We start from the raw sequence: 25,940 nt of genomic DNA, 5'->3' as shown, positions 1-25,940 counted from the left end.
CGCCCTTCAGGATCGCGGGTATCTGCGCAGAAACATCGAGAACACGAGCACCAGGGAAACAGTGAGTGTGCACTTTACCTTCAGCTAACGTAGCCCGGGATGTTTCCAGCATGGCTCTCCACTCTCACAGCTGGGTCTGCCTCTCCACCAGGTCGCGGATCTGTTTCTCCACGGCCTCCAGCTCGAGCTGCACCGAATGCAGTTCGAACGTGTCCTCACCTGCACTCAAAGGTAGACACACATCCGCCATTAAAGCAAGTAACAGTGAGTAAAACAATGGTAATGTGTGTGAATAGAGTATTAGCAATGTAAGCGAGATTAGCGGCAACCACGCTGGCGTTGCTAACGGGCTATATGCTAATAGCGGACTCGGGAAATCAAAATAGAACTAGTGATAACAAGGCGCTCTGATTGTTTTTGTTGTAGAATACGATAGGGGATATATTCACACGTTATAGAAACAAAAATGATGGTGTATAAAATTGATTTTAAGATAAAAAATAGACGATAAAGAATTAACTTGACGGAGCTCAAACTCAAAACACACGGCCTCAGTTCAAACACCAACAGCCACTGGTATATATAATATGTCACGTACTAAGTTTAGGCCCCATTAGCCAAGGAGAACTAGAAGTAAACAATATTAGAGGCCTAGAATAACTGAGCATAATTTCTGTGCAGTTCACATTTATTGACCAAATTAGTTGTGCAAGGACTTTGTGGTTTGCTGTGTTTACAGTTCCTGTAACTCAGCTGGTAGTGCGTGGTAGAAGGGTTTCTATTCCCAGAAAAGAAACATACATATTGGCAAGATGTGTACCTTGAGTCGCTTTGAATAAGTATGTGCTCAGTGTGAAGTTGAAATGAATGCAATGCATGGTGCACTTGTCGCAGGGAGGAAAAAAAAATGGTTTTATTATTCTTCTCTAAACAAGGGTTGGTGTTTTTGTCAGCTATTATATTTGGTTGCAAATTTCTAATGTGTAGTTTGCACACGATTGTGGTATTGGGGATGGGTGGTGTTTCCATATTATTGCAGTAGAGGGCGCCATGTGTCCTTTTTTTTGGCCCACTGTGACTATCAGGCAATGGATATTCTCCCCCCTGGTAGTTTTTTTCCTTTCATATTCGTGGAAAAAGAAATAAACCTTTTTTTGGTGATTTAACTTATGATTTTTAAACAGTTAATGCCTGATAAACTAGAAAGTCAAATACAAAGGTTCCCTTTATCTTTAACTGCTGTTCCTGAAGTATATTTCTGCCCTATATGAAGTTAAACTATGAAACTAAGTGTCTGAACCAATGTTTTATTCTTCAAGGTTGGGTAGAAAACGGTAAAATGGGTCTTGTGGTCTCCGTGGATCATTCGCCCTCTCTGGAACTGTTTATAGGATATTCCAATGAGAGGCAAATGTATAATTAACTAATTAATTTTGTTACAGAAATAATTTCACTGAGTAAGTTAAAAGTGACCACAGGAGGAGGATATCAGCTGACCTTGATTGAATCTGCTCAGAATGGTCGAGGGATCTTATTTCATTAACCCTGCTGACCCGCCATTAAAGAGGAAAACTGGTGTGTTTGAGCATAATAATACATGTGAAGGCTGCCTCTTCAGCAGATGTTCGATGGACCCATTATTGCCCGAAGCTGACTCTCTCATTCACTTTCTGTTTATCTCTTTGGTATCTCATTTGCTTTTTCAGACTGCTTTGAAATATCTCCGACTTCCTGTGAGCCTTCCGATCAGGCTTTGGAGCATTTTTACATCCTCCTAGGACCTAAAATAGTCTCCAGCAATATAAAAATAAAGTAGTAGGCATTTAAAAAATACAGTTGGCTTTTAATTAGAATTGTGAATGTTAATGAACCATCAAATTCATCTCGAGGACCAAATTGCTGTGAGCGAGTTCACTCAACCCTTGTACGAATTCTGAGCGACCTGAAAATGAGCTAATTTTAGAACCGAGATTGTAAGTGTGATTCTGACTTACTCTTAACTCACCCAACTTATTGCAATTCTGGTCTTAACTGTGTATATCAGCACTGACAATTGATAGTGCTATAAAATGCTCTTTGTATCAAATTTGAATCTTTTTGAAAATGAAATTGGCTTCTCATTAAACAGTTGTGAATGAACATGCACAGCTGGAAAGCTGAAGGACAACTGTCAGGCAGGTGTTCTCCAGCAGAGCTTACATGCTAGTAAAGTGTCTTAATAATTTCAGCTGTTCCCAGATTGACTGTCTTTGTTCCTCTGCCAGCTAAGCTTAAACCCTCTGTCCTGGCTTTCTCTGCCTGATGTTCCTGTCAGACTGCCAACAGAGGCAAGTCCTCTCCTATCTGCGGCTGAACAGTTTGTGCTGGGTGAGATGTTTGACTGTTTCATCTGCACCGTCACCCCCGTCCTCCTCTTCAATGGGGACGTGCTGGAAGCTAAAGCGCGCTGAAGTGCGTCGCTCCCATTCACATCTGAAGTGGCAGCCTGCCCGGTGACAGAGCATGCTTGGTGCAGTTGGAAACCCTCCCGTTCTCACCCGGTGTGAAAGTGAGCTGAGCTCCCTGCCGATTCCAGCTCAGGATTTGTCATCAAAACATTTGTTTTCTCCTGCATTCAGCAAATAAATCGTGCAATTATGCACCTTTCTAACACTTCAAATTCTTTTACATATGAGATGTGTCATTTTTCTACAGTAGTTTTGCACAGATCTTCTGGTTTCCGCAGGTGTCCGCTCTCATCCCTGTTGTCGTGGCTGTGGAGGGCAGTGTTTGGTTACGGTTGGTGAGCTGGTGTTGTCGGGTCTGGCGTGTTGACATGCATGTCACAGTGCTCCGCGACCCCCACCCCCCCATAATCCCCCCGCTCAGTGCGCTGCTGTGCCTCTCATCAATTCAGCAGACACGCTAAACAGATTCCACTCTCAGCTCTGACTTTGGATGCGAGCGCTCTAAACTTCCTCAGGGGAGCCATTTCCTGCAAATCAAAGTCCTGCGTGCCAGCCGCTGAGAAGAAGGCACAACAAGCTGTTCCTTTGAGCTCTCAGGAAGAGGCTCCCGGAGACACTCTGAGATCTCAGCCGGTCTTGCTTCTTGCTCTCACAATATCAGGCAAAAAACTCCAAGTGGACTTAGGTATACTTCATTTTCCACGCCGTCTTGCGTCTAGCTTTTCAGAGTATATTCCTTTGACCATGAGTGTGGATGGACACATCTTGTGAACCAATCTTTTCAAGTGCTCGGATCACTCACACATGCACTGTTGTAGGGGTGGGCAATTTTATCGATTAATTAGAATTTTTTTGTCCTTTTTTTTCATGGTTTTGAAAACAAATATTAAATATTACAATTAGACACGTTGACGATACGCCAGTAGTTACAGTTAAGAGAAAACAAAAATGTAGACTATATCCATAGTCTTGGATGTCCACCAAGTGCATGTTTACATAGAAAACACAATGGAAAAGCAGCACAGCAAAATGCTAAAATCTGTAAAGAACTACTGCTGTATGTTTGATATTTCATGTTTGCATGATGGTGACAGGCTAAAAGGCTGTTATTGTCTTTGTTTTTACAAAACATGTTTAACTGGTGTTAAACTTGTAGTCATTTTGAATATGAATTGTCTTGACTTTTTGAGTTAAGGCCTGTTCACACCAAGGATGATAACTATTAAGATAACGATAAAAATATAGTTCTAATAACACACCCGGCCCCACAGTGTACAACTTTTTGATGTGTTAAAGTATTAGTCTTGTTAACACTTGCTCTGAATTTTTGTGCTCTCTACAGGTCGTGGCTTCTTGAAGCTGGATGACTTCAAAAGCGCCTTCAAGCGAGTTGCCCCTCATCTGCCAGAGAGGACTGTGCTGGAGGCTTTCCGGTAAGAGTTCAGTCCTGCGGCCTCTCTGTAGATACATCATTCAGAGAGTTCTCTGGTCTGAATCATCTTCCTTCTTGATTTCCTTTTCCAAAGTAGATTACAAAGGCAGGTGGATGTAATTACGCCATGAATGTGAAGTCAGAAAGGGATTTTTGTGCCCATCGCTCAGAACAGGCCTCCCACTTCAACCTCAGCAACAAGCTGTGTGTTTGGCCGAAGCTTTGTTACTCAAACCCCTCCAGTGTGAGGGAAAATGTTTGATACAGTCCCATGTGAGAGTAGCACAGGTCTGAGAGTCTGGAGGCTTGCGGTGTTGAGATCTGGCTGCTCATTAGGGTGAGAACAGTTCCTTTGTGCCATGCACCCTGTGGATTTTCTCAGCCCCTTTCCACTCCTGTTCAGACCCCATGGCTGCTCCACGTGTCTCTGTACACCTCATCTTCACCGTCTCGCTCAAAACAGCTCTGAACAGGTGGGATTCCGAGTCTGCGCGTGCTGTGCATTCACACCCATTTCAAACAGTTATCACTAGACCTAGAGCTATCGCCGGATCCGAAAGCCAATATGACATTCGACAATCTACCACTAAGATCTCCGCATTACTTTCGTATGATGTATCTAGAGGTTTCAGCTTGTCCCTGCGTTTGCAGTTATAGTGACACATTATTATCAGCCCTCAGCTGAGTCTATCTTCTCGGTTTCTACTCCTTTTGAAGAGGTGACGTGGATACTGTACGCGGTTCTGAGACGGGGGCAATTAATCTCTTTCATCCTTTGTTTGAGGGCTCAAGAGCTCGGAGATGCGACACACGTCTCCTTGTGCACAAACGTGTGTGTTTGTGTTTTGGACAGATTTAGTGCTTTGTTTGATGTGACTCATCCTCTGCTGTTGGCCACTGCTGCGAGTTGCAGCTACTGTTGAGAGCGACACGGTTGTCCTGCAAAGCCGGCAAATATACGGCCACCCTCTCAAACCATGATCACTGACAGCACAGATACTGTGTCCCTCTGACCTTGAGCTCAGCTGACTTACTAGGAGTTGATAACCTCAGATCCTCAGTGAGTCACTGTGTTGCTATGATTGCAATGACATGCCAGCACTGCATTGGCAGAGTGACTTATGAGTGCAGGAGGCATTGTGGCATTTGTTTTTTTAATTAAATGCCACAGTCGTGTCAGAACCGAAGCGCTAAGGGCTTATGTCACAAGAAATCATGTAGTATGACTTTAGACATTCGATTAGTATCTAGCGACTTCTCATTTGGCATTAGGACTGTAGCTATTGATTATTTTGATAATCAGCTAATATAATGATCCAATATTAATCTGCATTGTATGGTGGCCCAGTAGTGCACAACACAACGAAATCTCCACAACACAACAAAATCTCCACAACACATAGGACTACTTTCATTGTGTTTCATTGTGCTAATTTCGTTGATTTGTGGCTTGTTTCCATTGTGTTGTGCTAATTTGGTTGTGCTGCGGCTTGTTTCCGTTGTGCTTTGCTAATTTTGTTGTGTTGTAGCTTGTTTCTGTTGTGTTGCGACTTGTTTCTGTTGTGTTGTGGATGGTTTCTGTTGTGTCGTGCTAATTTCGTTGTGTTGTGGCTTGTTTCCATTGTGTTGTGCTAATTTCGTTGTGTTGCGGCTTGTTTGCATTGTGTTGTTCTAATTTCGTTGTGTTGCGGCTTGCTTCTACTGTGTTTTGCTAATTTCGTTGTGTTGTGGCTTGTTTCCATTGTGTTGCGCTAATTTCGTTGTGTTGCGGCTTGTTTTAATTGTGTAGTGTTGTCAAAAGAACCGGTATTTTGGTACCAAGTCGGTACTAAAAAAATGAAAACGTTACGGTAGCAGGTTTATTTAAGTACCGGTGGTACCGAATGACTAAACTTTTGGGTGAAACTTGTTTACTTTTTTCATACTTTTATTACTTATTTAAAATTGTTTCAAGTTTTTCCACAAGTATAAAGAATGGCATTGGTTTTGTACATTTAATTTTTGTTTAACGTTGGTATTGGTACCGAATACTGAAATTTTGGTACCGTGACAACACTAGTGTTGTGCTAATTTAGTTGTGTTGCGGCCGGTTTCCATTGTGTTGTGCTAATTCCGTTGTGTTGCGGCCTGTTTCCATTGTGTTGTCCTAATTTTGTTATGTTGTGCACTACTGGGCCACCGTTGTTATGATTAATCACATCTTCATTAGAACATCTTGATATTCTTAAAATCCCAAGAACACTGTGTTTCTTTACAAAAACATACACCACTACCAGTGTACTCTCTCTCTTTTTTTCAATATCATCATTTTGGGTTGTGTTGATTATATCTTTTAGAAATTGGACTGCATAGTTTGGGCTTAGTTATTAATTTTTGTAAAATGTATATTTTTGCATGAACTTTCCTTGTATAAGGCAATAGCTAAGAGATTTTGTTTCATATTCAGGCAAAAAGCTGAATTATATCCAAAAGTAATCTAAATTGGAATAGAATTAACTTCAGAAAGTACTTTTGAGTAAAATATTGTAAATGTAGTTTTGATATTATTACAGTAGTATAGAAGTAGCTTTTATTTTTATATTTTCAGTTTAAGTTTTAGTAATTTTGTTACATATTTTTTGGATTTTTTCTTATTTATATTCTCTTTGGCTTTTTTTATTTTATTACTTTTTAGTTATTTTAGTACTTCTTTTATATTATCTAGCCGCCAAGATAGTTGAATTTATCTAATATTCATTTAATTTCAGATTTCTGTTTATGAAAACTTTTTCTGTTCTTTTTTATTTCTAGTTAATAGGGCTGTCAAAATGGCTCAAAAAGTACATTTGAATTTTGTACTTAAATATTATCAAAATTCGAATTATATTAGAATTTAAAATGCATAATTTCAGTTAGGGTGAAGAAAAGCTTTTGGCTTCTCTTCTGAGGCCACAAGAGGGCGCATCGAGCAAAATATTACTAATGCACGTTTATTCAGCATAAGATAACATGACTATCTGTGAAAAAAGAGCATAATGTTTAAAATAATGTTTATAAACCAATTATAATTCATTAAGTTGCTTAAACTACTATAAACGAAACAGCATCATGTATGTATGCATAGTTTAATACAAAGGGTGGAAAGCCAATCACACAGTGTACATTTTTCATTTAAAAACATGAGATGCAGTGGGAGGGGGAAAAAACCAGCCATAGTCTCGATATATGTTTTTTTCAAAGTTAAACTTGCATACATTTTGTATGGCTTTCTAAACATGCGGCTCCTTTGTGCGAGATGCGAGTGCAACGGTGATAGATGTCCCTCTAGAAAATGCGTGAAATATGTGTTCTATGTGAATGGCTTGGTTTCAGTTTTGATGTAAACAAGATCTTCTCCGCACTGAAGTTCTCTTTTTCCGCAATATTTTGAATGAACAACGCAGCAGCACCACATCTAGTGGCTTCAACTGAATAGGCTAACAAAAACATTACAATGCAACAACACTTACATCGTAATCGCATCTTGTGTGCCACTGATAAGGCTGCCTCCTTAATGCACACCTAAAATTCGAATGCAATGTTTTTGCATTCGAATGTGGATTTTTATTTTAAATTCGATGAATATTCGAAATTCGAATTTTTTGACAGCCCTACTAGTTAACAATAACAAGGTCAATCACTATTCAACAACAAAAACACAAAAACACAAATTGTTTACTGTCAAATAATGCAGACTACTCGTTTTAGCCTTGTTTGGCTAGGCCAAATGCTGGTGATTCCCTTTTGCCCTCTCAGGTGTTGACCTTCACCAGTTGATGCGTATCTCCTGCTATGAAAAGCCATGTAGATGTTTGACTTAGCAAGAGTAGAGAAGGACCTGGAACAAACATGAACACTTGGAGCACTCTGTGTGTGTGTATTTGTGTCTTTGCGTGTCGGTGTGTGTGCGCTCCGGTCCCCAGCTAGCGCACGTTCAAAGTCATAACCTTCACGCCGCTGTGCCATCTTGTGTTCCTCTCACCACCTCCTCCGGTTCTCCTCCACCCCGTCATCCTGCCACTTCTGACAGAGTGTGGCAGCAAACGGAACGAATGGAAAAAAATGGAATTCCAAGGAAGAAGTGAAGGAAGAGAGAGAGCTCACCTTGAATGTTGTGTTTGGAGTTTATCTGCAAGCCCAGGGCTGTGTTTAGAAAAGATTATCTCAACAAAGTGATAAGCGGGAATGTCTGCCTTTGGTGTCTCTTTCAGAGGGTGCATGGGGTGCCCAGTGTGCGTGCACGTACGTGTGTGTGTGTTGTCAGGTTTGCTCTTCTTTTATACCTTGAGATGAACTGAAGCCTCTCTTTTGAATCTGTGTTTGTGTTGTGACCCCTTTGTGAAGAAAAGAGCAACACCCTTTTCCTGTCCTTTTTGGCATAATTATAGCAGAACAATGGAGCGCTTCACACCATTAGCAGACGTGCTGTTGCCTCTTTATGCGCTAGAGATTGATGGATATGTGCTGCCTCTCTGAATGAATTTTAACACCGCCATTTCTCCCCGCTGCTTGTTGCCATGACGACATGGTACGCAGAGCTGGTGCCATCACACCTTGAGCGTTGCCTGCGGTTGTTTTTCTTTTTTTTTCTTCTTCTTCTTTCGCTACTCTCTGCTCTTCTCTTTTGTTGTCGCCGTTTCCAGAGAAACTATCTGCCATCACCTTTCCATAAATACCTGCTGCACACACATTCTTACAGTTCTTGAGTTACAAGAATGCAGCTTTTTTTTCCCTCTTATTCACTTTATCCTCCTCCCCTCCGCATCGCTCTCGTTCTCTGACCTGCTGAGGAATCTCAGGTTTCTCATTGTTCTCCTCTCTGATGTCCCAGCTTTAGCCTGGTTGTGCTGACAGACTTGTCCTTACTAATTCTAAAGGAAAAGCCCATTTTGCACTGTACATCCTTTCATTCTCGTTTAGTGGAGCTTTTATGTGCATTACTGTACATCCATTAAACCTGATCACTTCGCATATATCTTCCTCTTTCTTGTGACTATACAGGACAAACTGAAGTCGGAGAATTGTGCCCATGGAGCTGTCAAGTGCTAAAAGGTGTTATGTTGGTTGCTAAAACAGAAATCTTTTGTTTTATATTCGCCTCCAGCACAGGAATCTGCTTCTTGCGCACCTCTTTGAGGATCTGCCACTGTCTCAGCAAGCATAATGCATTCAATTTTAGTAAGTTCTGTTTAGTTTTGAATAGTAAGGTGGGGTATTAATACTCATTTCCAGATGCGATTTGATTACTGATTCGTAAGCTATTGATTCAATTCTGGTTTTGATTCAGAATAATTTTTGGTATATTTCAGTTATAATGTCCATTTATTCTCCTAATGCTGTAAATGATAGGGCCAATTAGACCAATTCAAACTGGTAATTCATCTTTTTGAACTTTTCATTAGAAGGAAGGGAAATTACTGGTTGCCCTGTATGTTTTTGATTAACAAACTGAAGAAAAGTGATTTGTTCTGAATCAGACTACACTGGTCATGTATGTCGATTGAAAATGGATATTTTTGGACCCAGCCCTAGTTTATACTGCATTAAAATCATAGTAATGGTAATTTTTAATAATCATTTTCATTCAGTGAGTTAAAAAAAACAGACTCATAAAAGTCACTTGTTTAGAGAATTTGACTGCACTGATTCTAAAGTAAAAAAAATAAATAATTAGATTCAATGTCTATTGAAAATCACTGTTTTTACCCAGCCCTAGCAAATACTGGATGCCAACTACAATAGTGGATTTTTATTACAAATTTGTCAGTTTTACTTTGAAATTAAGTAAAACAAAGAGAAAAGCCTGTAGAATAATGGAAGCACTTGCCCTTATCAATGAAAAATGTAATTGCATCTCTCTCTCAACTGCAGCGATGAGTGGCGGTTTACTTGTACTCTCCAAAAACGTTGTGTTCTTTGCTTCTGTCTTTAGAGTCTCCCTAATCTGAAATGGAGGCTAATGAAAAAGTGAATTAATTAGCATTCCTAAATTAAACTTCTCCAGGAGTTTCGTCTTATTAACCATTGAGTGCTTTTTATGTGCCTTTAAATAATATTAATGCAAATTACCCCACAATGTGAATGCCTAAGGCCAAGCAAGAGTTTATGGCGAGTATCTTTCTCTCTCTTTCTCTAAAAAAAGATTTTCATACCTCTGTTTTTAAATATGCATGCCTCATGCCTCCGGTATCTCATACTGTCCTGTTTAGGGCTGAAGAGACCAGCCACATGTAGGAATAGGGTCATGACTCCTTCATGCAATTTTTTCCTCAAGAGTGGCGAGAGAGAAATAGGTGGTGGGGGGAGAAATGAGGAAAAACTCCTACAGATCAGTAGCAAATTAGCCCTGCCTGGTCTCAGCATGAGTGCATTTACTGCATATTGAGAGTTTGCTCTTTCCCTTTGCCACCATATCAAGGTAATTACATTTCCTTTGTAGCGCTCTGAAAGGAGGTATTGCTGGCCTGGAGTTCCACTGCCCGCCCATGGAAGCACAGAGTGCATAAATCCCTTAAAATAGCTCTTTTCCCCCACCTCTTCCTGCTGACACAATAAGCTTAACGAAGGCACAATAACACCACCGATTCAGCTCTGTGCTGGACACTCAGAAAGCCGCTAATGGTGAGCTGAAGATCGGCTTTTGGAAACATTAGCATTATTCCTTCACACATATCACACACATAAGCAAACTCTCTCTCACACGACTGTTTGACAGTGCAATGGACTCGGTTTTGTGGGAGGTGGAATGGTTGAAACTAATTTCAGCTAATTTCCTCAGTCCCTTGCTTTTTTTGTCATCTCGGTTAAATAATAAATTGCTGAAAAAGGGCAAAGCCTGCATCAGGGCTTGCATTATTTTCCCCGTCTGTACTGAAAACTTTGTCAGCCATGCACAGATGTGGAACGGTGATTAGGAGTGAGACAAAAAAAATGCTTAGATGAATCTTTTAATTTTAGATTTTCCTTTGTTGACCCTTTATCCGCTCTGTCTTGTTCTCTTTCTGTCTGTTTCTCAGTCTTTAGATGAGCGAGCTGGTTAAAGGCAGACTCAGAATTCAAGCAGGGTTGCCAGAGGGTAATGCAGTAATCACATTGATTCCCCTTAGAGTGGGCGAATGGGTGAGGAGAGCGGTGCCCTCTGCTTGTGGCTGTTCCTCCAGCCTCTGCATAAGTCTGGCTGGCTTCACTTACAGAGGTGTAAATGCAGAAAATCCATTTCTTTTTGTATTGTTCCACGTCTGCCTTAAAGACGTGCTCTTTTAGCCCATTTAATTTTTCATACGTACTGTTTCTGTATACAATTTCACAGCCATATATAGGCTAATTGATTTTTGTCTGGAACCTGATGGTTTTGTTTTTTCACCCTGTGAAATTATTTAGAGCTTGTCAGTTCATCTGAGATTTCCAAACCGAAATGTCTTCAGTTTCTTTTTTAAACCAATGGCTTTTAGGGAAAAGGGAGAATCAGAGTAATTCCACTGGGATCTTTGTACATTGTGTAGTTGCCATGACAATTACATTATAGTCTCCACTGGCAATCATCCACCTTGTTGGAATTCTAATGAGGAAGTTTCCCCCTCCTCTTTTTTTTCCCCTCCTACTTTTTTCTGTTTGGGTGTGTGTGCGGCTATCAAGGATCTCCTGCCATAGTGGAAAACTGCGTTCCTTGAAGCGAAAATATAAGTACCTTTTAAATAGGGCCATGGAGGGGGCCACGGTCTGCTGTCTGAGAGAGATAGCAGCACGCTGCTGGGCTGTGCCCATTACTCTCTCTCCCGGGGTCTAGGCTAATAAAGATGGGTTGATACGTTCGTCAGAACCCACCTCAGAAAGTCTGAGAGAGCGAAAGGCGTTGTTCCAGGAGTGAGGTAACATTGGTGGCGCTCCCCGAAGATGGGCGATAAGCGTGCGTGACGAAAATCGCTTTAAAAACTTACCTTTAGTAACAAAAAGTGTGACTTTTTCTCTCTCTTTTTTTAAATGGCACCTTTCTGTGTTTAATATGCTTTTGATTGTTATTCAGTTAATTTCCACCTGCAGGCATATCCGTTACTGCACATAAGACACCAAATTTCACGCGTTTGATGTGTACTGGTGAGATCATAATCTAAGGAGTGATTTAAGGAGCTTCTGGAGCGCTGAATAAATCAATGAATTAATTAAGGCTATCAAAGAAAATGATCTCTCTTCTATCGAGGGTACGTTCCAACTATCTATTGAGGATTATTTCCTGATACAAACGCAAGGTCACTGTAGCCCCTTTTACAAGGATTGATGTTGTCTGTGCTCTTTTTCACTAGTGACACTTTATCAGGTTTTTTTGAAGTGGCAACCTTCTGGTCTCTCTCTTGAAACCAACACGGAAGTGACTTAAACTGCAATTCATCGACTGGCTACTAGAGACTGGCTCCAAAAGGGAGTCAATCCCATAGACCCCCCCCATGTTAAAATGCCCAACTTTACAGCAGAAAAAAAATGTTTACAGCCTGGTACAAGAAGTGGTTTTGGTCTATATAGCTAATTTTGCCCTTCGTGACAACTGTGAGGGGGGTGAATTTTTTTATAACTCATCCGTTTAAATTATATTAAGCCTTAAAGTTCTGCATAATTAAGGGTGTGGCCACTTGAGTGACAGGTGGATTGCCACTGCTGTCACCACCGTCGAGCTAGGCGGGCGTGGTTTCAGCAACCAGCTCCACCCTCGTCCCGCCTCTTTGCCCATTTTCGAGAGTGATGCGCTGCCAAGATGGCGATGGCCCGCTCCGCCCACTTTAGGCTTCAAAAATGCTCTTCAGAAACCTACGGGTGACATCACGGACATTACGTCCATGTTTTTTTACAGTCTATGTTTTTTTTTACTTTGTGCGGCGTGATTTTCGCTAGAGGATACAGTTTTATGTGTCAATATTCTCATTCCTATTGTGGAAGAGAGGAAGCAGTGGGAGCCCATTCGGTCTCAACAACACTGTAAGCTGCTCTTTATCGATGCTTATGCTTCTCTTGGTACTAAATCAAGACGTTGAATTGGGCTGAAGCCACAGGGCAAAAAAAAATTCTCTCCAGGATGAGAGGATACAGGAAGTGCCCAAGCTCCAAGCCATTCTGAGCCAGGGGCATTAAGTAAATCCTGGCCGTTTACTGCTTGTTGGCTGTGTGTATGTGTTTGATGCTGATGGGATGGGATTGCAGGGATGGAAGGAAGCTCACTGCAGCACTTGTGTTTGTCCCGCATTCTCCTCTCATACGGACCTTATATAACCCCTGTTCATGTTCCTGCTATGTTGTGCTATGCTCATGTAATGTTCTTTCAAACTTGTCAGAAAAAATATGGTCTTTTATACACAGACAACCATCTCAAAACTGCTTCAGAAGGGAATTGGTCACCTAATAGAATATTTGAACTGTGTAATTCAAATAGAAAAATGGAGTAGGGACCCCTTTATATGTGGATGGTATGATGTATAAATAGCTGAACTCTTGCTTCTTTAGCTTTGAAGTTAACTCAATGTTCTTATTTTTTCACAAAATTTGTTTTACATCAAAAAATAATTGTCAGAGCCCCTGCAGTACTGCCGTGGACCCCCCAGTTAAAGACCCCTGCTCTGTTGTAATGAATAGCTTGCTCTGTAAAACAACATGGGTAGAGGCAACAGAGCTGTTCTCAAGGAAATATCTGGGAAAGCAGCAACCAATTATGTTGGCAATCGTATTATTGCTCTGGACAACATTTCTCTTTATTAGGGCTTTTCGCACCGCGGGAACCTTTTCATAGTACCAGAACTAATTGTGGAACTACCCATTTTTTGGCGTTTTCGCACTGCCGGAACTGGGTGCGATTTTAGTACCGGACTGCCTTTTTCGAACCAAATTAGCTCCTACTCCGGAGCAGGGTCTAACCAGCACAACTGGTACTAATCGTAAGTAGACATTGATTGGCCAAACGCGTACGAAAACGCCCTCACCCGCCATGATTTAAAACGGCGTGTAAACATACTGTAAACATTGTGTCAACTTATTTCGCAAGTATGGAGAACAGCGATAGATAGACGTACGCTGAAGTGCAGGCACTTGTAGCAAATGTAGCACTGCCAGTTGTCGTTGGAGATTCTTAGTCCTCCTTTCCGTTCTTTCAATTGCTTTACGTATACGTCGACTTTCCATGTCCATTATTGTGAAACCCGCGAGACACAACAAAAACACAGCTCCGATCACAACGTCCTCCATCCTCCTGTTGTTAATGTTGTTCTTCTTTGTTTCTGTTGTTGAACGCCGCGCACAAATGACGACGCTGTCGACCGGCTTTACGTCACTTCTTAGTACACACTCTCAGTGCGAATGCAACCCTTTAAATGGTACTGGGAAATAGTTCGCGCAAAATCGTCCCAGTACTTCAGTACATTTAGTTCTGGAACTAAAGCGGTGCGAAAGGCCCTATTGTCATAATTTACGAAGTGCACTGCAGGCTTTAAACAGTTGGTTCTCCAATGTGTTGTACGTCAAAGACAACAGGGCTTGTTTTAGCACAGTGCAATGGTATTATGCCGCCGTGATGCATTCGCAAATAGTTTTGTCAGAGTGACAGATTTTCCAGTGCTTATATGAAATATTGCTGCATCACATTCTGCTGAACTGTAGTGATTTGCGAATAGACTTAAAAAAATAATGAAGATAAAAATGTTTGACAAAACACTATAAATCCTCCACTACATTATTGAAGTATTCCCCGCTAGACTTGGCTGGCTTTAAAGTGATCTTGGAAAGAGTGTGTACTTGTATAAATGTTAGTTATTTGGAGGAGCTATTATTGTAAAAGTAAATGCTCTGTTAGAATACTTTTAAGGAACATTTGTGTCTGCACTTAGAGTGAATGGCTGCTCAAAAGCTCTTATGGTGAATGCCAAGTATAAGTCTTATTTTTAATATCCGCCTCCCTTCAGTGAGAGAAAATAGGCATATTTCTATAATATAAGAAGTCTTTGTTTAGGGCTTATTCCATCGTACATTTCCTTTCCTCCCTCTGTGTAGATCTGTCATTATCAAGTAGAGGATTTTCCTTGAACTTCTCTCAGATGTCTTCGATCTCATTATGTTTAATAGAGGCATGAGTATAGGGCTTCAGTTGACATGGTCCATTATTCTTATTTGACTGAATCGTTTCTTTGAACTATCGGGAGTGTAGAGGCAGTAAGCATGTAAGAGCTGTCTCTCAAAATCAAGCAGGCTTCTAAAAGAAGAACCTACGTTAACAGGGTGTCCGCGGGGTCTTAAAAAGTATTAAAAGTTGATCAATCAATTTAGAGAAAATGAAGGCCCTTAAAAAGTATTAAAAAGGATTAAATGCCATTTTCCAAGGTATTAAATTTTGAATCATCTTTTCATTATGTATATTTGTCCAAATAGTGGGGTTCTGTGTAATTTATGGAATCCCGCAAGATTTGACGTCATCTGTTACGGCGCTCACTGACTGACTGCGCCGCTGCGTTGATAGCGCGGGGCTTGTTGATCCCCTCTAGCTGAATTTCTGACCATTACCGCATGCTCCCATCCGTTCCTTCGATTTTTCTAATATTGTATATAATTTTCGCGCATCAGGGCGTCGCTATCAATATGTGGGGTATTTAAATCCCTTTTGAATGAGCGCTCGCAGTCGCAGTTCACTTTCGATTTTGCGATCGCGCGCGCACTGTGTAAAGGGAGCACATCTTACGATAAAAGATATTTGTCAGTGAGCTCGGGATTAGGGCTGGGCAAAAAAATCGATTTTTCGATATATCATTTTTTAAAATGTGGTCGATTCAATATCGATTCTCGAAGGCCACGAATCGATTTTTTTCAATATTTATTTCCACAAACATTGAACATAAGATTTACGTTAATCTTATTACTAGTCTAATCCACTAGATGTCACCCCCTTATTTGCCTTGTGCGATGTTACAACGGAGTCTGTAATCTTATGTTCACTGTTCATTTTTTATAAATATAGGATTTGTATTAAATCTATATTCATTCATATAGTCAAATCGAATCGAGAATCGAAATCGAAATCGAATCGAAAAGCGAAATCGAATACCGAATCGAAAATCGAAAACCAAATCGAAAATCGAAATCGAATCGAATTGAGAGCTTGAAAATTGAAATCGAATCGAATTGGAACATCTGAATCGATACCCAGCCCTACTCGGGATCTGTTGAGGAGCAAATCCTCCAACATCTTGTCAGTTATGTCTCCTTACTTTTAACCCGTGATCATTCAAATCTGACTTCTGCAGCTCGTGTTGGATGCAGGGTTGTTGTTGTTGTTTTTTTTCTCCACGAAATTGGGCTGCTTTTAAACTGTTGCCATGGGTTGATTTTCCCCAGTGGGTTAAAGGTTTGAAATATTGTTAGTAACCCAGTCGCAGTAAAGGCTGTGTGTTTGGAGCTGCCAGCTGAGAAGCTGAGAGTTTCCTGCTCTCCCAGGGAAGCTGGCTCATGTCTAAAGGGCTCTTTGTTGGACAAGGTGTGTGATCTGAGCAGCCACTGAGCTCGGTACAAAACCACACTTTCAAAATGTCCCGTTCCTGTTAGCCCCGGAGGTGTGTTCTTCCACACTTAGTACAACACATACGCACATAAGAGCACTATCCCAGCAGGTGCCAAAGTTTTCCTACAAACATGCCTTTCTTGGGCATAACTACTAAAATGACTTATTTCGAATAACTGTTGGTAAATCTTAATTCTGAATATTGCATCTTCATAAATAATTAAATGTTCATAAATACTATGAATTCATTCATCTTATGATTTTTCATAGATATTTAATAAAAAATGGAATATATTTAAAAGAACATGCAATTTTTATGGTATAAGACATAATCAAGGTATTACAATTAGAGGTCGACCGATAGTGGATTTTGCCGATACCGATTGCTAGGTTGGACCACCCTGGCCGATACCGATTAATCAACCGATAGTTTTAAAATTGATACTGAACAAAAACTAAAATAGTGCTTTATTAACAAAAACAGTACTTAACCATACTAGTAGTAGTAGTAAAAAAATAAAAAAGTAATAGTAAATGTTGAAATTAACACACTGTAACAAGGAAGAATACTTACACAGCTTTCATTAATCTTGATGCTACAAATGGACTCTTATTTTAAAGTGTTACTATTTAATTTCAGCGGTCATGCTTAAAGATGCACATCTTTAAATATATACACAAAGGCTATAGCATTAAAATTATATACATATGGATATTGTATGTATACTCTCACACTTTATCTGCTTCTATTCTTGAACACTTGATGATTATCTAATCAAAATAAAAGTGCAGCACTGAGTCTAGGAGAACTCACTGGTATCACACACACTCCGGACGCGTCGCGTTCAACCTGAGCAGCGGTCTAAAACAGTTTATTTAATCACAATTTAAAGGAAAACTATGTGAATGGCGCTCTGGCGCGGCAGGATTTTCTGTCGGCTGCATTTAAATCCGCGTCTGAAGTTTCCCGCTCTGTTCAGCGTGCAGTATCACGTGTCTAAACAAATAGCACGTGCTGTCAGTGATTTCAACCACTAGAGGCCGCTCTCGCACTGTGTAATGACAGCAGACCCTTCTCAGCCGCTCCAGCAATGGACACAACCTGGAAAACTATTGGCATGGATTTTTGTCGATAACCGATATTTCCAGCAATCAACTATCGGTGCCGATTAATCGGCAAAACCGATACATCGGTCGACCTCTAGTACTGACACTAGTCTGCATCAAATCAAGCACTCCGTAATCACAGGTAAACTGTCTGACCAGTCAGATGTTTGTCATGAGAAGTGTTCCACAAAACAGCTATGGTTTGCAGACAGTTATACAGGTAAACTGTCTGATCAGTCAGGTGTTTGTCATGAGAAGTGTTCCACAAAACAGCTATGGTTTGCAGACAGTTATAAGAGTTGATGTGACAAATACATCTTTTGAATATACTGTGTGAACTCATTGCCCCGTTAGCTAGGAGAGCTTTATTTTCCCTCCTCAATAAGTTTTGTCAGTTGTTTTGTTTATTGGTTTAATTCTTGTTTCTTGGGTTGCATTGGTTAGTAGTCACTCAATTAATTCTCTTGTGCTTCGTTCCCCCCTTCTGAATAATGTTGTATTGAAAAGGAGTTATCACAAAGTAAGTCTGTTTAGTTGTGCTATCTTACAATCAATATATAGTAAATGTACGTTAAAGTGTCGCCGATGTAACCGGTTAAAACTTGGAGTGGCGATGAGGTCTTAAAATGTATGGAAAGAGTCTTAAAAAAGGTCTTAAAAGGTATTAAATTTAACTCCTTCATTCCTGTATATACCCTGGTTTAAATAAGAGATAAGCTGTTTCTTCAAGCTTAAAGGGATAGTTGACCCAAAAATAAAAGTTATGTCATGTATTCACCCTCATATCTTTCTAAACCTTTATGACTGACTCACTTTTGTAGATATAAAAAAATGTCCATACTGAACAATGAAAGTCAAAGGAGTTTAATGTTGTTTGGACCCCTATTATATTTTCACCCCAGCACCCTGTAAAAACTCTCAAAACCAATCTTCATAGGTGCAAGAGAGTACCTTTGATCTCCACAGGCAGTTTGCTGATTGACTTCTTCTGACTGGTCAATGCAGAGATGGCTACCCATAATTCCCTGAGGGTCACCGTGGACTGCTGATCAGAGGACAAATCAACTTATGCTTGGTTTGTGATATTTTTTATTACATTTCTGAGACATGAATTCACTGTCCTGTAGAATGTAGCTGTAGCCTGTTCACTCAAACAGTCTGTTAGTTTAGAGAACTAGAAGCATGTCTGTGCCCTAAGCTGTGAGTCTTGTGATTGGCTGTCAGAGATTCTAAACTGAGGCTCATGGGAATAGCGAGATCGTCTCTCTCTCTTTCTCCACAGCCTTTCCGCTGTCACGTTTTTATTATTAAACAACCACCGCATGGAAGGTCTGTCTTCAAAGGCGCAGGCCATTAAAGTTTTTGCAGCCGGGATTTGAGGCGGCATGTTTGTGTGACACACATTACGTAAGTCTTGTCTGACTTACCGTAGAGATTGAAAAGCAAAGCTGCGGATTCTGTTTGTGTCTGTCAGTAGCGGCGGTGAATTCTTACTCCAGATAATGCTTGTTTGTTGTCTGGGCAAAAAAAACATCTCTGTGACGTTGGTCTGGGGCAGCTGTAGATACATGACAATCATAAGTCGAATGGGTAATTTGTGTCCAGAATTGCATCACTTCCTGTTTTGGCTGTGGTGTCTCTTGCAGAAAAGAGATGATTGACTCTGCCTCGTTTCTACAGGGTTCATTTTCTTGACAAGCTACATTTCGCAACTGGAATGGGAATTGGTCTGTCTGCCAAGACCGACTAGCCAAAACATTCTGATTGTAAATAATTGAGTGGATCTTTCCTACATTACATGAGTAAAAGATGGTTTCAACTCGTGTTACAGTCATCAAACAGACTGAATCGGGAAATATTTGGATGGAAAAATGACTTTGATCATATTTCTGTTCTCTGGGTCAACATGACTAACACAAGAATAGCTTGATGTCAGTGAATTAAAGATAAGATTTTTTGGTTCTACATACCACCCTAGTTTTCAAACAGGGAGAGATTTAAAATTAAGTTTGGCGACATCTGAGTTTAGGCACTTCCTGTGTCTCTCTAAAAGCTTCCAGTCAGATTCAGATTATACTTGGCCCCCTGAGCTGCCATACTGATGTCTCTCTCATCATCGGCAAGCGTAGCATGAGAGAGAGTACCTATGCTTTGGAGATGAAGATGACAGCCCAAAAGTGCTTTTTCTCCCACTGATCAAAGAGGATAACTGGAAGGATTGTCCCATGAATAAAGCTATCAGACACCTGCAGGTATAATTACCTTGTTCAGACGTGAGCAAAAGGAGAGAGCAGGGTTGTTTAGACCTGAGAGAACAGAGCGGTGAGGAGACATTAGAGAGTCGAAAACAGGGCTTCTATTTGAGCCTGTGCTGTTTGCTGTCATATGAGAGGTTTTTATATTTGTTCTGTGAACTAGTGCAAACAAAAATACTGTAAAAACCATTAGATTATTTGTATTAATTTATGTGAATAATTCAACAAAACAGATAAAAGAACAGTTCAAAAAGAAACACTTATGTTGTGATTGCTCAGGGTTTTTTTTTTAAACCAAAAGAAAAATTTCTTTGCAATTTGTTTATTATTATTATTATTATTATTATTATTATTATTATTATTATTATAAAACCATTATTATGGTTTAGCTTTCTAGTTTTCAGCATCAAGAAATGAAAAGAAATAGCCTAGTACAGGTAGCTTTAGAAAAAACAACACTTTATTTTAAGGTGTCCTTGTTACATGTTACATGTACTATTATAATAACAATACATTATGCATAATTAATTACATGCAAGTAACCCTGAGCCAAACCCCTAATCCTAACCCTAACCATATAGTACATGTAGTTAATTAATATTACTCAGTACTTAAATGTATAATTACACTGTAACAAGGGACACCTTAAAATAAAGTGTAACCAAAAATAATTATGTTGTCTCTGTATTGCAAGAGCTTTCAGGAATAGTTTGTGATTTTTTTTTTTTACTTGAGAGATTCTCCTCTTTGCTATCATCTGCTTGCTTACTGGGGTTTGGAAGAAGTAAAGGTGTGGTCACATTAGCCGAAATTTCAAATATTTGTGCGCAAAAAATATGAACGTATGAAGCACAGCTCACACAGAAGTCGCTTTCAAACCAAGCAGCTTTTTGCCACATGCTGAACTTGAACACTACAACATGACAACATTGACTACTGATCAAATTAAAAGGTTGGAAAGTGTGCAGAAACGGGTCTGTAAAATCATACTGGGACATGGGTATCAAGGATATTCTGACGCCCTCTCCCTTCATGGATTGTGCACACTAGCAGAGAGATGAGTCCAACTGTGTCTTGACTTTTCTAGGAAGCTATACAAGTCTAGTTTTAGAGACTGGCTACCACCACTCAGGGAGCAGTTGACTGGACGCCAGATGAGGAATTCAGATAAACTGACAATCCCCAGATGCCGAACAGAAAAATTCAGGTGATCACCTATTCCCTATGTATAGACTTTTAAACAATTAAGGACTTTAAAAGAACTTTGTGCATTCTTATGATGCACTTTACTAATTTCTTTCTTTTTTAAAAAATGTTGTATTTTATATGAAGTAAATTGGTATTGACATTTTATTGTAACAGCAAAATAATTCAGTGTCCCCTAATGACAAACGTCCTTGGGTACCCGTAATGATGCTGAAAAGTCAATAAATCAATATGCGAAATCTAAGTGGGAAACTGTTTTGCCAAACGAAATTCCCATTCGAATAGATTCCAATAGAAATTATTGGATTTTCTGTAAAAATTTGCTGAACAATAAATCTGATTGCACCTTTATGGGTTATTTCCAAAGCCTAAGTATTAAACTCAAGTGAGTAATTCAGTAATTTCAGACAAGTGGAGTTAAGAAACATACATGTGGGTCCATATCAAAAATAATGCAGGAATAATTACTCATCTGAGTTTTGTTTCGGTGAAATGTACTAGCACTTTTCAAAGTGATCAGCTTTCACAAAACATCATGTTTTGAGGTGAGCTAAGAAGAAACCACCCCGAATGCCCTAGCAACCACATAGCAACATACTAAAGAGTGCTCAGAAACAAAGCAAAATCTTAGCAATGTGATGGCAATTTTTATACAGGTGAGAACCACTCTATTTATATATAAAATGTGATTTTTTTTTGCCATTCATGTGCATTTTGTGTGTTTGTTATAGCCTATTTTATTATATTATACATCCATATGTATTTGTTTCAGTGTTTTGGATGGCTACTCAATAGGGCTGACAAAAAAAACATTTGAATTTAGAATATTCGTTGAATTAAAAAAAAAATCCACATTCGAATGCAAAAACGTTGCATTCAAATTTTAGGTCTGCATCAGCCGTCAGGCAGCCTATCAGTGGCGCACGAAATGCGACGACGATGTAAGTGTCATTGCATTTTAATGCTTTTGTTAGCCTATCCAGTTGAACCCAATAGATGCGGCGCTGCTACGTTGTTCATTCAATATATTGAGGAAAACGAGAGCATCAGTGTGGAGAAGATGTTGTTTACGGCGAAACTAAAACCAAGCCGTTCACACAGAACGCATATTTATCACATTTTCTAGCGGGGCATCTATCAGCGTTGCACTCGCGTCTCGCACAAGAGAGCGGCATGTTTAGAAAGCCATGTAAAATTAATGTAAGTTCAACTTTTAAAAAACATGTCTCAAGACTTTATGCCGGTTTTTCTCCATCCCACTGTATCTCATGTTTTTAAATGAAGAAACTTTGTGCCTACTCTTTGTGATTGGTTTTCGGTCCTTTGTATTAAACTATACATACAGTACATGCATGGTGCTGTTTTTTTTTCTAATTGTTTAAGCAACTTTATTAATTATACATGGTTTATAAACATTAACATTATTATTTTAAACATTATGCACTTTTTTTTCAAAGATAGTCGTGTTATTTTATTACGCTTTGAAGAAACGTGCATAATATTTTGCTCGATGCGCCCTCTTGTGGCCTCAGGAGAGAAGCCAAAAGCTTTTTTCCCCCCTAACTGAAATTATGCCTTTTAAATTAGAATATAATTCGAATTTTGATAATATTTAAGTAGAAAATTCGAATTTAGTTTTTCAGTCATTTTGACAGCCCTAGTACTCAAGCTCATATAAAGGTGTAGCCCTTACTGTAATGCCTTCAAAGGAAGTCAAAGTAGAAATTATTCATAGTGAGCTCTCTCACATGTGCTCCATGGGCATTCTTAGCTGTTGTCTTGGAAACAGACCTCCAGCCATTTGTTGGTATGACATTCCGCTGTTGTGCTTATTTGGGGGGATTTTTGTTTAGCACATCAATGGATGAGATTTAGGAGTAGAAGAGGAGGTGTGTGTGTGAGAGTTTACCTTGGGGCCCAGGTGCCTATATGCAGTGCACCTTTTATGGGTGCGTCCCACTCGGGGCCACGGCACAGCATGTCCTCTCTCACGCCAATTAAAGACAGCACATAGCCGGTTATAACAGGCCCACCTCCTCCATACAAGTCCTGTGCCTCCTGGACAGGGGGAAATAAACACATTAAATTGTGTGATTAATCCATCTTGCAGAGCCATGGAAACAGTAAGCTGCCGGGCTGTGATAATAAAGACAGGGGTCCCAGTGGAAACTGTGCTGGTGTGTGTGTGTGTGTGTGTGAACAGGAGGGGGAGGCGAGTGAGTCGTAGAGGGTTCAGTGAGAGGACTGGTTTACAAGACACACACCAGGAACTGTGCGCCTCCAGCACCACAACTTCAGTGTGAGTCCTCAGCTGTAATGGGTTTACTGCTCTCCTGGCACACATGGCTCACTTGCTACCTTCACCACAGAGGTTGCACGGAACCATGGTTTGTTTTCTTGCTTGAGGAGAAAAGAACATGAGGAAATGGAACAAGTTCATCAGTTCAAAAACAGTAGCTCGGACGTGTAGTCACTTGGCCTTCATTTATAAATAGCCCTGCATAGCGCAGCAAAATGTATTTTTATCTGAGAAAAAGAAGCAAGTACACCTTCAGCGGTGAGAGTGCTTAATATTTACAGTATACACACACTTCATTTTATATCAAAGCTCAAAGTGTGTGTATATACAGTAGTGTGTCTTTGTACCTGATTGTCACATAAAAACAAGTGAAGTGTGATTGGTGGTTGGTGGTCGTTCCAAACCTGTATGAGTTTCTTTCTTATGTTGAACATAAAAGAAGATATTTTGAAGAATGCTGGTAATCACAGTTGTTGGTGCCCATTGACTTCCATAGTATTTCTTTCCCTATTATGGAAGTCAGTGGGGACCAACAAATGTTTGGTTCTTCAGAATTCTTCAAAATATATTTTTCTTTTGTGTTCAACAGGTTTGGAAGGACATGAGGGTGAGTAAATGATGACAAAATGTTCATTTTTGGGTGAACTATCCCTTTAAGAGGTGATAAGCCTCCCCAGACAAAATTATAGTGATTTTTACTTTGGTCACAGGACTGTTGTGTAGCATGAGCGCCTTAAACCCTCTCAAGTGAAGGTGCTTCGAAACAATCTGTATTGTGTAAAATGCAATGTAAATAAAGTGACTTGACTAATTGTGGTAAATTCACTGTAACACATAGCATCAAGTGGCTAATTGCTTGTGTGAAATGTTGGAAATAGTCATTATAACATACTAATGTTTATTCATGAATATAAAAAATTACATTAAACAGTTCTTCCACTGAGTATATCATTAGTCTAATTCAGGTATAATTCAATAGATGAGCAGGTAACAAAAACAGCTCCAATGTAGCATGAGCTGTCTGTTTTATAATATAAGATGAGCCATTATATAACTTCTATAAATATAGGTGATATGACTGTCAGATGTTTGATACATTGCCTACAACTATGACTAGTTTTACCTTTTAAGGAAAGAAAAGGGCGAATCGTTTATTCCTGTCAAGTTTGTTGCAGTGGATTTCACAGTACTGTTTACAGTGGCCTTTAAGATAAGGAATCCTTTCAGTGTCTGAGGTAAACATCTCTGTCACTTAGAGGCTGTGAAAGAGACACGCGTAACCTTCAGGATGTGAGACACTCTTAAGAGCAAACCGTTCCCCCTCAGACAGCCAAAGGGCGTTTCGGATGTCTGTGGAAAGCCCTGAAATACCCGGAGCGAAAACCAAGGCTGCCCCTCGGATCTTTTCCTCATCCATATTGGACTTTTATGTCGTAACACCCTTCGACTAATCCATTTTTCATCATATAGGCTGTTGAGATCAAAATTGAAGCAGGGGCCAGTCAAGGAATGCAGAAGTATGTTGTTTTTTTTTCTTCCCAGGCCCTCCACAGGTTCCTCACATGTTGCGATGGAGTGGTCACGCAGGCCTTCCTATCAAACAGGCAGACTTCAGTCAGGAGATCAGAAACAGATTATACAGCGAGGGAGCCTTGAACAGGGCCACCGGTTATCACAGAGGAGGGATGAGCTCGTTTTCCATTTCCGTGGCGTCTGCCTGACTGGCATATTTTGTGCATTGCCGGCGACACAGAAAGAGAGCATCACCGCCCGCTACATGCTTCGAGCCGGCAGGACGTAGCCTAAACAATAGCAGGAGTTTCTTTCCCTTAAATTATCTCCACTCCACTTCAGGTAAACCAGTAACAAATGCTCCTTGTAGGTGTTGACATTTGAGTCAGCTCCCTCCCTTGCTTTGTGCGGGATGGAAAGACTGTCTTTGAGCTGAAACCGAGCCGGCTTCTCTTCAGACATCTCTTTGAACATGAGGGTGGAGTCAGGATTCCTCTCATGCTGTGCTGTGTGGGCTGACTGCCACAGCGGTGTTGGTGTAAGCTGGTGTGTGGTGGTAGGCGCATTAAGGAGAGTGACAGGCTGATGGGGCTGTCTAAAAACATCAGCACACTTTGAGCTCCACGTATCCCCTTCAGATTGTTCCCCTGGTGATATGTGGGTAGTGGGGGCTCAATTGGCACCTGCTCCCTGACACAAGAACCTGCACACAGTGCACAGACTTCTGCCTCAATGCTGGGGCAATTGGACTCCAATTTCAGGGTGGTCAAAGCCGCAGTGAGCCTGTCAGCACTGCTCTCTAGGGTAAGGTTGTACAACTGTGTACCTAATTTGTTTACACCATTGGTTCTTAAAGAATTAGTTCACCAATTTTCAACTAGATTTGTGACCCTGGACCACAAAACCAGTCATAAGGGTCAATTGAGATTTATACAGTTTCTGAAAGCTGAATAAATAAGCTTTCCATTGATGTATGGTTTGTTAGGATAGGGCCATATTTGGCCGAGATACAACTATTTGAAAACCTGGGATCGTCTAGGTTACTTGTGTAACCCTCGTTCCCTGAAAGAGGGAACGGAGACGTTACGTCAGTCGTGACTGACGAATTGGGATCTCGCCCGAGAGCCCAATCACCTTCGAG

The 25,940-nt window shown here is 40.3% G+C and overlaps 1 protein-coding gene across 2 annotated transcripts in view; it reads left to right on the top strand.

The window, feature by feature from the left end:
* The window catches only part of LOC107693110 (EF-hand calcium-binding domain-containing protein 11-like), a 79,769-nt gene that overhangs the window by 13,503 nt on the left and 40,326 nt on the right, over positions 1–25,940 (top strand). For both annotated transcript variants that reach the window (XM_016492365.1, XM_016492364.1), the window contains exon 5: positions 3,790–3,880. In XM_016492365.1, coding sequence (XP_016347851.1) covers positions 3,790–3,880 — 91 coding nt within the window. The remainder of the gene's footprint in view (positions 1–3,789; positions 3,881–25,940) is intronic.

This window comes from Sinocyclocheilus anshuiensis, unplaced genomic scaffold (genome assembly GCF_001515605.1).
Source record: "Sinocyclocheilus anshuiensis isolate Anshui unplaced genomic scaffold, SAMN03320099.WGS_v1.1 scaffold222, whole genome shotgun sequence".
NCBI lineage: Eukaryota > Metazoa > Chordata > Actinopteri > Cypriniformes > Cyprinidae > Sinocyclocheilus > Sinocyclocheilus anshuiensis.
This window is presented reverse-complemented; position numbering and strand designations above follow the sequence as displayed.